This window comes from Zophobas morio, unplaced genomic scaffold, assembly GCF_036711695.1.
Source record: "Zophobas morio isolate AGI-343-1 ecotype UQ-CSIRO unplaced genomic scaffold, CSIRO_AGI_Zmor_V1 ptg000038l, whole genome shotgun sequence".
Lineage (NCBI taxonomy): Eukaryota > Metazoa > Arthropoda > Insecta > Coleoptera > Tenebrionidae > Zophobas > Zophobas morio.
The window spans coordinates 2,006,340-2,020,011 of record NW_026972143.1 but is presented as its reverse complement, the minus strand read 5'-3'; the positions used below and the strand labels follow the sequence as shown (position 1 = coordinate 2,020,011).

General features: G+C 28.0%; 2 protein-coding genes across 2 annotated transcripts; both read right to left on the bottom strand.

Moving 5' to 3' along the window:
- Nucleotides 1–50: 50 nt before the first annotated feature.
- On the bottom strand, nt 51–13,669 carry LOC135139979 (BAG domain-containing protein Samui-like). Its single transcript, XM_064070350.1, has 4 exons — nt 13,592–13,669; nt 13,431–13,542; nt 1,582–1,766; nt 51–1,526 (listed from the first exon to the last, which is right to left on the bottom strand). The coding sequence occupies exons 3-4, from the start codon at nt 1,725–1,727 to the stop codon at nt 245–247; spliced, it is 1,428 nt and encodes a 475-aa protein (XP_063926420.1). The 5' UTR covers nt 1,728–1,766; nt 13,431–13,542; nt 13,592–13,669; the 3' UTR covers nt 51–244.
- On the bottom strand, nt 6,875–7,804 carry LOC135139959 (RE1-silencing transcription factor-like). The gene has a single exon (XM_064070325.1). The coding sequence runs from the start codon at nt 7,802–7,804 to the stop codon at nt 6,875–6,877; it is 930 nt and encodes a 309-aa protein (XP_063926395.1).
- Nucleotides 13,670–13,672: the final 3 nt, after the last annotated feature.

Below are 13,672 nucleotides of genomic sequence, written 5' to 3'. Positions count from 1 at the left end.
AAAGTAGAGAGTCGGCTTACGCTTGGGAAGAAAAAAAAACAAGTAATATGCAAAATTTAACGTCTGACTTTATTTGGGAACAGTTTCACATCTTTCAAAGAAATAAAAATCCAAAACTAACTAGACTGAGACTGATCAAACTAAAAAAACAAACCTATATATACAAATATTGGTATAAAGTGATGTCAAGTGACAAGCTAAACTTAAAATGAGTTACCATAAATAAAAAAAAAAAAGTATCAAGTTAAATCCTATCCATGAACGACTGAAACGTAACGTTATTGATACAAGTAACCTGATTACTTTGCACGACCCCCCCACCACTCAACTGACTAACAGCTTGCAAAATATTTGTATAACTGTACCCCTGGAACTGACTCTGGGGCCCCAAAAACGACGAATTCCCCCCATTCCCGCAACCACTGGCCCACACATTGGGCCTATTTTGCCACCTTTCCATCCACTTCTGCTTCTTTCTCCTTCTCCGACTCCGTGGAACGTAGGGAACCAATGACCGCTCGACTTGCGCATTCTGCGCCATCTGTTGCTCAAGCGCCTGATTTAAAGCGCCCAAAATGGCGGAGTACGTCTGCCAATCAGAGCAAGCGTTTTGGTTGTCCATGGAGGGACCGTTCCAAAACCCTTGTGGTCTTGTTTCGCTTTCCATTTCGTAGAAAGATTTAGAACCCAGACGACGACGTCGATTCCACATCGAGGTTTTCGGGGGGTCGTTTCGTGATTTGTTCTTATATTTGTGGGGTTTCCTCCTGTCTAGAGGTTCTCTACGGTTTTTATTGCGATGGGGTTTTTGTTGTTGTTTTTGGGTCGAGTGGTTGTTCTGTGGTTTAGCTGCATGCGTACTGTGTTTAGGGCGAAAAGGCTTTGGGGGTTTTTTATGTGTTGATTTTTCTTTTTTTACTGTAGTTGGTTTCTCATCTTTCACAATATTGCTCTTTACGGTATATTTTTTTGGTTTTTCTTGTTTATCCTCTGTTTTTATTTCAGTGTCTTCTTTTTTTATGTTAAATTTATTTTCTTTCTCTTCTATGGTGTATTTTGTTTCGACTTTCACTTTCACATCTTCCTTTGGTGCTTCTTTCTCTGTACTATCGTGTTCTGTTTTTACTTGTTCTATACTATTTACTGTGTGAATAATCGTTTCTTGCTTTATACTATTGTCTTTTGTGTTTTCTTCTTCTATACTATCTATACTGCGAAATTTCGTTTTCTTTTCCTCTATAACAGTCGTTTCTTGCTCTATACTATTATCTTTTGTTTTTTCTTCTTCTATACTATCTATACTGCAAAGTTTCATTTTCTCTTCCTCTATATTAATAGCTTCCATTTTTACTTCCTCTACGCTATCGTCTTTCGTTTTTTGTTCCTCTGCTTCTATGTTGACTAAATTCTCCTCAAAATCTAACCCAAGTTCAGTCTTTAGTTTGTCCAAATCCATAAACACGCCCTCTCCTATGTAATTATCTTCAAAATCTATCTCCTCTTTAATGTGAATGTCGCAACTGAGGCTACAATTAAATAATGTTGTAGAACAAAAATAAACAAGAATAAAAAACTACTTACTGGTAGTTTGTATCGTCTTCGAAATGCCATTCTGGTTCAGTTTCCAGATTAATATGTTTTTCGTAAACGATTTCCAAGTCGTCTTCGTCTTCATCTTCAACGTCGATTGTAAAATCGTCATCGATTATTATTATTGGCGAACCCATGTTTTTGGGATTTTAGGTTAGGTTTTGAGCATTATATGGCTGGGGAAAAATATTACGGTTAGAATTTGTGATTCTGATTTACATTGTGGAAATACTACAGTGCTACGATGTTGGTGTGTGGTAAAGGCTAGATTGAATGGTAAGTTACGTAGTGTAAAAAATGGAGCCAAAAGTAAGTATGTAATTTAATAATTGTAAAAATTGGTTGAACGTTATTTAGACAGAACTTTCTTCGCCCAATTAATCCCGCTTAATCTCGTTTCTACAGTTCTTCGATTTGCAATTTATCGTTTTTTTAGTTTTTCGATTTTTCAAATTTTCAAATCAAAAAAACAGAAAAATGAAAAAACGAAAAAGAATAAAATGAAAACTTAGAAAACTCTTAAAATTGGAAATAAAGAATTTGAAAAATTGAAGAACGAAAAATTGAGAAATTCAAAAATTCCAAAATTGAAAAATGAAAAATCGCAGAACTGAAAAATTAAAGACTGAAAATTTGAAGAACTGAATAAACAAATAATAATTGAATCAAAGGAAACATTTAAAAAATAAACAACGAAAAATTGTGATATAAAATTGAGAAAATGAACATTAAAAAATCAGGAAACTGAAAAATAAACATTTAGAACTTGAAAAATTGGGGAAAGGTAAAACTGAAAAACTAAAAAATCGGAAAACGAAAGATTGTAATATTGAAAAGTTGCAAATCTAAAAAAAATTGGAGAAACGAAAAATCAAAAATTTGGAAGACGAGAAATTGAAAAAAGTAAAGTTGAAAAAACGAAAAATTTTGAACCTGCAACATTGAAAAATGGAAAAATTGAAAAATTAAAGAAAACGAAACCAAAAATTGTGGCATCAAAGAAATGGTTGAAGGTAAGTGTGGCTTTTTGATTTTTCCGATCAAAAAAAAATTGAAAAACTGAAAAAAACAGTATAACGTGAAAACTTTGAAAAGTCTAAAAATTGGAAATTAAGAGATTGGAAAACTGAAAAATCGAGAAATACTGAAATCTTTAATTTTCCACTTTTCCAATTCTTTAATTTTTCATTTCCTCAACCTTCCCGATTTGCAATTTTTGGTTTCGGTTTTTATTTTCTTTATTTTTACAGTTTTTGGGTTTTCCAATTTTTCAAATTATTAATTTTTTTCGATTTTTAAGTTTCCTGATTTTTGGTTTTTCAATGTTTCGATTTTTTGTTTCTTTAATTCTTCGATTTTTCAGGTTAAATTTTCAGTTTTCCATTGTTCCAACTTCTGAATTTTTCAATTTTTCGATTTGTAATTTTTCGTTTCAGTTTTTTATTTTCTTTATTTATTTCATTTTTCGATTTTTCTAGTTTTCATGGTTTTTGTTGTTTCAATTTTTAGATTTTGCAATTTTTCGTTCTAAAACTTCCCGAGTTTTCAATTTTTAATTTTCCATTTTTTTCTTTCTTCAACTTTTTGATTTGCAATTGTTAGTTTCAGTTATTTATTTTCTTTATTTTTACAACTTTCCGATTTTTCAATGTTCCCTGATTTTCTAATTTTCGTTTTTTTCAATACTGAATTTTTCAATTTTTGGAATTTTCAATTTTTCGGTTTTAAATTTTTTGATTTTCCAATTCAAATTTTTCAGTTGTTCGTATTTCCAACTTTTGAATTTTTCGGTTTTTGAATTGCAATTTTTCTGGTTTCACATGTTTTTGTTTCTTCAACTTTTCTATTTGCAATTTTTGGTTTCAGTTACTTTCTTTATTTTTACAACTTTTAGATTTTTCAATGTTCTCTGATTTTCTAATTTTTTTGTTTTTCAATTTTTGGATTTTTCAATTTTTCGATTTTTCAGTTTAAATTTTCAGTTTTCCTTATTTTCAACTTTTGAATTTTTCAATTTTTCGATTTGTAATTTTTCGTTTGAGTTTTTTATTTTGTTTATTTGTTCAATTTTTCGATTTTTTTAGTTTTCATGGTTTTTGTTTTTTCAATTTTTAGATTTTGCAATTTTTCTCTCTAAAATTTCCCGAGTTTTCAATTTTTAATTTTCCATTTTTTTATTTCTTCAACTTTTCGATTTTTCAATGTTCTCTGATTTTCTAATTTTTGCATTTTTCAATACTGAATTTTTCAATTTTTCGATTTTCCAGGTTAAATTTTCAGTTTTTTATTTTCTTTATTTGTTCAATTTTTCGATTTTTCTAGTTTTCATGGTTTTTGTTTTTTCAATTTTTAGATTTTGCAATTTTTCGCTCTAAAATTTCCCGAGTTGTCAATTTTTAATTTTTCATTTTTTTATTTCTTCAACTTTTCGATTTTTCAATGTTCTCTGATTTTCTAATTTTCGTTTTTTTCAATGCTGAATTTTTCAATTTTTGGAATTTTCAATTTTTCGGTTTTAAATTTTTTGATTTTCCAATTTAAATTTTTCAGTTTTTCGTATTTCCAACTTTTGAATTTTTCAGTTTTTGAATTGCAATTTTTCTGGTTTTCAATGTTTTTGTTTCTTCAACTTTTCTATTTGCAATTTTTGGTTTCAGTTATTTTCTTTGCTTTTACAACTTTTAGATTTTTCAATGTTCTCTGATTTTCTAATTTTTTTGTTTTTCAATTTTCCAGGTTAAATTTTCAGTTTTTCATAATTTCAACTTTTGAATTTTTCAATTTTTCGATTTGTAATTTTTCGTTTCAGTTTTTTATTTTCTTTACTTTTTCAATTTTTCGATTTTTCTAGTTTTCATGGTTTTTGTTTTTTCAATTTGTAGATTTTGCAATTTTTCGCTCTAAAATTTCCCGAGTTTTCAATTTTTAATTTTCCAATTTTTTTATTTCTTCAACTTTTCGATTTGCAATTTTTAGTTTCAGTTATTTATTTTCTTTATTTTTACAACTTTTAGATTTTTCAATGTTCTCTGATCTTCTAATTTTTGTTTTTTTCAATACTGAATTTTTCAATTTTTGGAATTTTCAATTTTTCGGTTATAAATTTTTTGATTTTCCAATTTAAATTTTTCAGTTTTTCATATTACCAACTTTTGAATTTCTCAATTTTTCGATTTGTAATTTTTCGTTTCAGTTTTTTATATTCATTATTTGTTTAATTTTTCTAGTTTTCTAGTTTTCATGGTTTCTGTTTTTTCAATTTTTAGATTTTGCAATTTTTCGCTCTGAAAAATCCCGGGTTTTCAATTTTTAATTTTCCATTTTTTTATTTCTTCAACTTTTCGATTTGCAATTTTTAGTTTCAGTTATTTATATTCTTTGCTTTTACAACTTTTAGATTTTCCAATGTTCTCTGATTTTCGAATTTTTTTGTTTTGCAACTTTTTGGATTTTTCAATTTTTCGATTTTCGAGGTTAAATTTTCAGTTTTTCATATTTCCAACTTTTGAATTTTTCAATTTTTCGATTTGTAATTTTTCGTTTCAGTTTTTTATTTTCATTATTTGTTCAATTTTTCGATTTTGCAATTTTTCGCTCTAAAATTTCCCGAGTTTTCAATTTTTAATTTTCCATTTTTTTATTTCTTCAACTTTTCGATTTTTCAATGTTCTCTGATTTTCGAATTTTTTTGTTTTTCAATTTTTGGATTTTTCAATTTTTCGATTTTCCAGGTTAAATTTTCAGTTTTTCATATTTCCAACTTTTGAATTTTTCAATTTTTCGATTTGTAATTTTTCGTTTCAGTTTTTCATGTTCTTTATTTGTTCAATTTTTCGATTTTTCTAGTTTTCATGGTTTTGGTTTTTTCAATTTTTAGATTTTGCAATTTTTCGCTCTAAAATTTCCCGAGTTTTCAATTTTTAATTTTCCAATTTTTTTATTTCTTCAGTTATTTATATTCTTTATTTTTACAACTTTTCGATTTTTCAATGTGTTCTGATTTTCTAATTTTTGTTTTTTTCAATACTGAATTTTTCAATTTTTTATTTCTTCAACTTTTCTATTTAGAATTTTTGGTTTCAGTTATTTATTTTCTTTATTTTTACAACGATTCGATTTTTCAATGTTCTCTGATCTTCCAATTTTTCTGTTTTTCACTGTTGAATTTTTCAAGTTTTCTAGTTTTCATTGTTTTTGTTTCTTCAATTTTTAGATTTTGAAATTCTTCAATTCTTTAATTTTTATTCCTTTTGCAATTTTTTAATCTTTCAGTGTTTTTCGAATTTTCAGTTTTGACGATTCTATAATTTTTCGATTCGTTAACTTTTTTTCAATTTCCATTTTTCGTTTCTTTGGTTCTTCGATTTGCAATTTTTCGAATTTTCAACTTTTCGAATAAAAAAAAAATATATAAAATTTGGAAATCAAAAATTTGAAAAATTAAGATTTGATTTTGCGAATTTTATTTTTTTATACTAACCCCTATAAAAAGTAAATGTAAAGAAGCGTGCTGCACGTATATTTTTATTAATTTTTTGAGTCACCCTGTATAAGTAATTCTAAAATCTATAAGTCGTAAAGTCGTAATATTTTGCACATTTCAGAGAAGATTTATTCGACAAAGTTTTGAGCAGACGTCATCAATTTTCTGGAAGGGGATAGTGAAAACTCAACACGGATTCATACACCACAAATATAGGAGGATCTCGTTTTATAAAAATTAAAGCAAATCCGGACAGACGGCAGACAGACAAACAGACGGAAACGGGAGACCTATTTCTCCGGACTCTAGGAGTCATGAAAGGTCGAGAAGCAAAAATCCTCTTTATTAGTTTACATTTATTAAATACACGATACAGTATTTATATACGTAAATCTCAGTTATTACTACTGTAATTTAATCACTAGAATAGCACAGGACCAACTTTGAAATACAACACCGGAAGTGAGGACAAATGTCACTGACGTAAAACATTAACATCAAATTACCCTATATTTCCAAATGTTACTAGATCTCAAAAATTCGACAAATGACACGTAATTACCCTTCACGCTACATTAGTTTAAAAAAACGTGGCAATTTCAGAAAAACTTCTATCAGATCTTTTTGACGTTTGATTTTCATCCCTCCTAGGAAATTTTACATCCTCACGTTTTTTCCAACGCCACCTACTAAAACACGAAGATTTAGATTCCAAAAATTGATCAATTACGACATTAAAAATGGCCACAACGTCACTAGAAAAACCCTGAATGGTGAAAAATAATCGTCAAGAATGAAAATTCACTTCTTGACGTGCGTTTTCATGTGTATTCCCATCCCCCCCTTCACGCCGGTGGTAAAGTCGCACAGACTACACTTCCAAGTCCGATTCACTGTCCGATGACTCTGCTGCCGGTGTTTGAACAGCCACCGCTTCCTCGAGGTCACGAAATCGCAGTCGTCACACTTAAGCTCGTACTCTGGGTGTTTCTCTTCGGTGTGTTCGGCTAAGACGACCTCATCATCGTTTCTAAACTCACACAGGTCACACTTATCGTCCATCCCGCTTCCGTCCCCCTTTCTGCACGCCTTCTTGTGTTCTTCGATCTCTTTATCATCATCACTGTAAAACTTGCAGCTGATACAAGCGAACTTAGCCGTGTGTCTCAGCATGTGTCGTCTGAAATTTTTGTTTCGGACGGTCACGAACGAGCAATGGGGGCACGACCTCTTGTACTTATACACGCAGCGAGCTCGATGCATCGTAAGATTGCCTTTCGAGAACGCCACATAGTTGCAAACGTTACACCTGTACTCCTTTTGCTGCGTTAAATGGTTGTTTACATGGTTCTGAATCACCGAGAACCGATCGGTTTTGTACTGGCAGATTGGACATTCGAATGGACGTTTTAGTAGGCCTTCGGCCACCATGTCTTTGTACTCTCGGAGGATCGATTGCGTTTTGAACTCCAAAGCGGCTTTTTCCACTGGGGTTTGCTTGCCTTTGGGGTCAGTCTTCTTGTTCCTGGCGAAAAAGTGGTGGAGTTCTTTTTTGGTCTCGAGGGGTATTGCTTCGTCGTTGCAGTGGAGGTCGAGCTCGTCTTTAACTATGATGGGTTTGGTGTCTTCTGGTTCTTGTTTGATTGCGGCGACGGTGGAGTCGGTGTCGGCTTCCTCGTGCACCTCCATGGTGAAGTCGTCGTCGACGGTGAAGCTCGAGCGGTTTGACATGGTTTTCTTGTCAGAAGAACACCGAAAGACGCCGATGAAGAGTTGACTACATAACCTCACTGTTTCGCGTCGGCTGTCAATTCTTTTGACGTTTGGAGGGGGAGCCGCCCGTGTGGGTTGGCAGCGCTGAACTGGGTTAAAAACCCCAAAGGCTTTCAAGTTTATTTTTTTGATTTTTGAACTTTTGAATTTTTCAGTTTTAAAGTTTATGCAGTTTTTGAAATTGCCAATTTCTCGATTTTTAATATTTCGATTTTCAAGTTTATCGAAATTTTATGAATGTTTGTTTCTTCAGTTTTTGATTTTCCACTTTTTCGATTTTGCAAGTTTTTCAGTTTTCAATTTTAAGTTTTTCAAAAATTTTGATTTTTCTATATTTGATTTTTTTAAATTTAATTTTCAACTTTTCGATTTCACAGTTAGCTCAATTTGTCGATTTCTAAATTAAGAGCTTGAATAATTGAAGAAACGAAAAACTGAAAAATTGGAATTTAAAAACTGAAATTTCTAAATCGAGAACACGAAATACTGAAATTTTTAATTTTACAATTTTTCAATTGTTTAATTTTTTATTTCTTCTATCCCCCGATTTGCAATCGTTGGTTTCGGTTATTATTTTCTTTATTTTTACAACTTTTCGATTTTTCACTGCTTTGATATTCTAATTTTTCTAATTTTCAATGTGAAATTTTTGAGTTTTTGGATTCTTCAATTTTTCGGTTTTCAATTTTTCAATTTTTAAACTTTTAGATTAGTTGAACCCATTTTCGAATTTTTGAAAATTATGCACTTTTTGGTTTTACGATTTCTCAGTTTTTCGAGTTTTATTTTGCAATTTTTTATTTGTACAATGCTTCGATTTGCAAGTTTCTGAGTTTTCAATTTTAAGTTTTTCAAAATTTTGATTCATCGATATTTGATTTTTTCAATTTAATTGACAATTTTTCGATTTCACAGTTAGCTCAATTTGTCGATTTCTAAATTAAGAGCTTGAAAAATTGAAGAAACGAAAAATTGAAAAATCGAAATATTAAAAATTGAAAAAACATCAAAGTCGAGAACACGAAATATTGAAATTTTTAATTTTACAATTTTTTAATTCTCTAATTCTTTATTTCCTCTATCCCCCGATTTGCAATCTTTGGGTTCGGTTTTTATTTTCTCTATTTTTACAACTTTTCGATTTTTCACTACTTTGATATTCTAATTTTTCTAATTTTCAATGTGAAATTTTTGAGTTTTTGGATGCTTCAATTTTTCGGTTTTCAATTTTTCGATTTTTAAACTTTTAGATTAATAGAACCCATTTTCGAATTTTTGAAAATTATACACTTTTTGGTTTTACGATTTCTCAGTTTTTCGAGTTTTATTTTGCAATTTTTTAGTTGTACCATGTTTCGATTTGCAAGTTTTTGAGTTTCAAATTTTATGTTTTTCAAAATTTTGATTTATCGATATCTGATTTTTTCAATTTAATTGACAATTTTTCGATTTCACAGTTAGCTCAATTTGTCGATTTCTAAATTAAGAGCTTGAAAAATTGAAGAAACGGAAAATTGAAAAATCGGAATTTAAAAATTGTGAAATTTCAAAATCGAGAACACGAAATACTGAAATTTTTAATTTTACAATTTTAATTTTACAATTTTTCAATTCTTTAATTTTTTATTTCCTCTATCCCCCGATTTGCAATCTTTGGTTTCGGTTTTCATTTTCTTTATTTTAAAACTTTTCGATTTTTCACTGTTTTTATATTCTAATTTTTCTAATTTTCAATGTGAATTTTTTCAATTTTTGAGATGCTTCAACTTTTCCGTTTTCAATTTTTCGACTTTTAAACTTTTAGATTAATAGAACCCATTTTCAAATTTTTGAAAATAATACACTTTTTGGTTTTACGATTTCTCAATTTTTCGGTTTTTATTTTGCAATTTTTTAATTGTACAATGTTTCGATTTGCAAGTTTTTGAGTTTTCAATTTTAAGTTTTTCAAAATTGTGATTTATCAATATTTGATTTTTTCAATTTAATTTACAATTTCTCGATTTCACAGTTGGCTCAATTTGTCGATTTCTAAATTATGAGTTTGAATAATTGAAGAAAAGAAAAATTGAAAAATCGAAATATTAAAAATTGAGAAACTACAAAATCGAGAACACGAAATATTGAAATTTTTGATTTTCCAATTTTTCAATTCTTTAATTTTTTATTTCTTCTATCTCCCGATTTGCAATCTTTGGTTTCGGTTTTTATTTTCTTTATTTTTACAACTTTTCGATCTTTCACTGTTTTGATATTCTAATTTTTCTAATTTTCAATGTGAAATTTTTCAATTTTCGGATGCTTCAATTTTTCGATTTTTAAATTTTTAGATTAATACAACCCATTTTCGAATTTTTGAAAATTCTACACTTTTTGGTCTTACGATTTTCCAGTTTTTCGATTTTTATTTTGCAATTTTTTTTTCAAAATTTTGATTTATCAATATTTGGTTTTTCCAATTTTTTAATTTACAATTTTTCGATTTTACAGTTTGCTCGATTTGTCGATTTGTTTATTCAGTTTTCGGATTTTCCGGTTTCACGTTTATTAATATTTTTTTATTTTTGTTTCTTGAATTTTTCGACTTTATAGTTTTCCGATTTTAGGTTTTCTAGTTTTCGATCTTTAATTTTTCAATTTTACAATTTATGGAAATTTATATTTTTTGGTTTTGTCTCTCAGATTTTGGATTTGTAGTTATTCAATAATTAAATTTTTCAATTTGTAGACATTTTAATTGTTCCTTATTTCAATTAATCGAGTTCTCAATTTTTTAATGTTTTAATTTAAATAATTCGAAAAGAACAAATTTATTAAAACTGCAATTTTGACGATTTTACAGTTTTTGGATTTTTCAATTTTTTTATTTAAATTTTTCTTAATTACTTAATTTTTAATTGCTTCCACCATTGCTTTGTATAGTGCTGACTGGGCATTTTTAATAACACCCATTTTTGAGTTTTAAATTTTTTTTAGTTTTACGATTTTACAATTTCTCGAATTTCTCATTTTTCTTAGATTTTCAATTTTTCGAGTTTTGCTTCAAGTTTTTCAAAGTTTTTATTTATCAAGTCTCGAATTTTTCAATTTTTGGATTTTATAGTTACTTAGATTTTTAAAAAATTTAAACAGAAACTCGAAAATTGCAAATCAAAAAATTGCGGAAACGAAAAATTGAAAATCAAAAAACCGAAAATTCGGAAAAAAGTTAAAAAGCAAAATTTTAAATTTGAAATTAAAAAAAAATGCAACACGAGAAATTGAAGAACCGAAAAATTCAAAAATAGAAAAAGTGTGGAAACTAGAAACTGCAAATCTTAAAGGTGAAGTAACGAAATATTGAAAAATCGAAAAATTCAAAAGTGCTAAATCTAAGAATTAAAAAATTTAAACTGGAAACTCAAAAAATTGCGGAAACGAAAAATTAAAAATCGAAAAACTGAAAATTCCAAAAAAATGAAAAAGCAAAATTTTAAATTTGAACTTTCAAAAAAATGCAACACGAGAAATTGAAGAAAAGAAAAATTCAAAAATTGTAAAATTGTGTAGTTTGGAATTGCAAGAAGTAATGAAGTATTGACAAATCGAAAAATTCAAAAGAGCAAAATGTAAAATTTAAAAAATTTAAACTGGAAACTCAAAAAATGCAGAAACGAAAAATTAAAAATCGAAAAACTGAAAAACTGAAAATTCGAAAAAAGAAATGCAACACGAGAAATTGAAGAACCGAAAAATTCAAAAATAGAAAAACTGTGGAATCTAGAAATTGCAAATCTCAAAATAATATTGAAAAATCTAAAAATTCAAAAGCGCAAAATCTAAAAATTAAAAATCGAAAAACGAATATTCCAAAAAAATAAAAAGCAAAATTTTAAATTTGAAATTTCAAAAAATTGCAACACTAGGAATTGAAGAACCGAAAAATTCAAAAATAGAAAAACTGTGAATCTAGAAATTGCAAATCTCAAAGATGAAGTAACCAAATATGGAAAAATCGAAAAATTCAAAATGCAAAATCTAAAAATTAAAAAATGTGAACTGGAAACTTAAAAAATTGCAAATCAAAAAACTGCGGAAACGAAAAATTAAAAATCGAAAAACCGAAAATTCGAAAAAAATTAAAAAGCAAAATTTTAAATTTGAAATCTCAAATAAATCGCAACACGAGAAATTGAACAACCGAAAAATTAAAAAATAAAAAAACTGTGGAACCTAGAAATTGCAAATCTCAAACGAAATTTTGAAAAATCGAAAAATTTAAAAGTGCAAAATCTAAAAATTAAAAAATTTAAACTGGAAACTCAAAAAATTGCAAATCAAAAAATTGTGGAAACGAAAAATTAAAAATCGCAAAAATGAAAATTAAAAAAAAATAGCAAAATTTTAAATCTGAAATTACAAAAAAATGCAACACGAGGAATTGAAGAACAGAAAAATTCAAAAATAGAAAAACTGTGGAATCTAAAAATTGCAAATCTCAAAAGAAATATTGAAAAATCGAAAACTTCAAAAGTGCAAAATCTAAAAATTAAAAAATTTAAACTGGAAACTCAAAAAATTGCAAATCAAAAAATTGTGGAAACGAAAAATTAAAAATCGAAAAAATGAAAATTAAAAATAATGGAATCTAGAAATTGTAAATCTCAAAGGTGAAGTAACGAAATACTGAAAAATTTAAAAATTCAAAAGTGCAAAATCTAAAAATTAAAAAAATTAAACTTGAAACTCAAAAAATTGCAAATCAAAAAATTGCGGAAACGAAAAATAAAAAATCAAAAAACTGAAAATTCTGAAAATTCAAAAAGCAAAATTTTAAATTTAAAATTTCAAAAAAAGTGCAACACGAGAAATTGAAGAACCGAAAAATTCAAAAATAGAAAAACAATGGAATCTAGAAATTGTAAATCTCAAAGGTGAAGTAGCAAAAAATTGCAAATGAAAATATTGGAGAAAGAAAAAATTAAAAATCCGAAAATCTTTCTAGGATAATATTTTGGAGATTTTTCGTTCCCCCAAGACGAACTATTCATTGCGTGTTTCTAAAAATATTTTTATTCGCACCAATTTAATTAAAATTAAAATAGGACAGCCAATAAAAGTGACTTTCTACGTTTTACCGTCTACATACAAAATTTGACAACAATGTAAAAAGTGTAAAAAAAAACAGTTTGTTTTATTGGTTATAAAACACGTTTTCTGTGTTTAAACATAGGATAGTTTTTTTAACAACGTTAAAAGAACTTGTTTGTGAGGTTACAACTCACGTTTTTAATTTTTTTAAAATTCAAATTGTCACAGTTGACAGGTTATGGAATTGTCAATTACCGACTGAGCGGACGAATTTTCTTTAATTTTCACAACATAATTTCGGTCGAGAAAAGCTTCTTTTGAATTAACCAACTGGTCTACTTGAACTAGTTAAAGCAAGCAAATTAATTTTTTCTAGTTTTGGCATTATGAGTTAGGTATTACCGTAAACAATATTGGGCATACTCGACAAGCAAGACTCATCATCTCTTTAATTTCTTCTATACACACTAATCTATTTCTTTTAAATCTAAACAATAGCTTGATATGTACATACCTGATTTCGACGACGTTGCTTTTTTTAAAGCTATCTGGAACACAATTGAAAAAGCAATCTGTTGGTATGGAAATTCAGGGACCTCAATGATTACCAACGTTAACACGTTCCCCTAAAACGACACAATTACTTATTTAACAACAATTTTACCTGTTTAATACCTGATTTACTTTTTCACAACTTAAAAAACATAACCTTTCTTCGTACGCAGGTTATCCAGGAAAAATAACCAACCAATACCA

Bases quoted from the DNA above. Each gene is read 5' to 3' on its own strand.
- LOC135139959 (XM_064070325.1), bottom strand. From the start codon at position 7,804: ATGTCAAACCGCTCGAGCTTCACCGTCGACGACGACTTCACCATGGAG.
- LOC135139979 (XM_064070350.1), bottom strand. From the start codon at position 1,727: ATGGGTTCGCCAATAATAATAATCGATGACGATTTTACAATCGACGTT. The intron at 1,527-1,581 runs GTAAGTAGTTTT...ATTTAATTGTAG, and splicing joins GAAGACGATACAAACTACCA to CCTCAGTTGCGACATTCACA.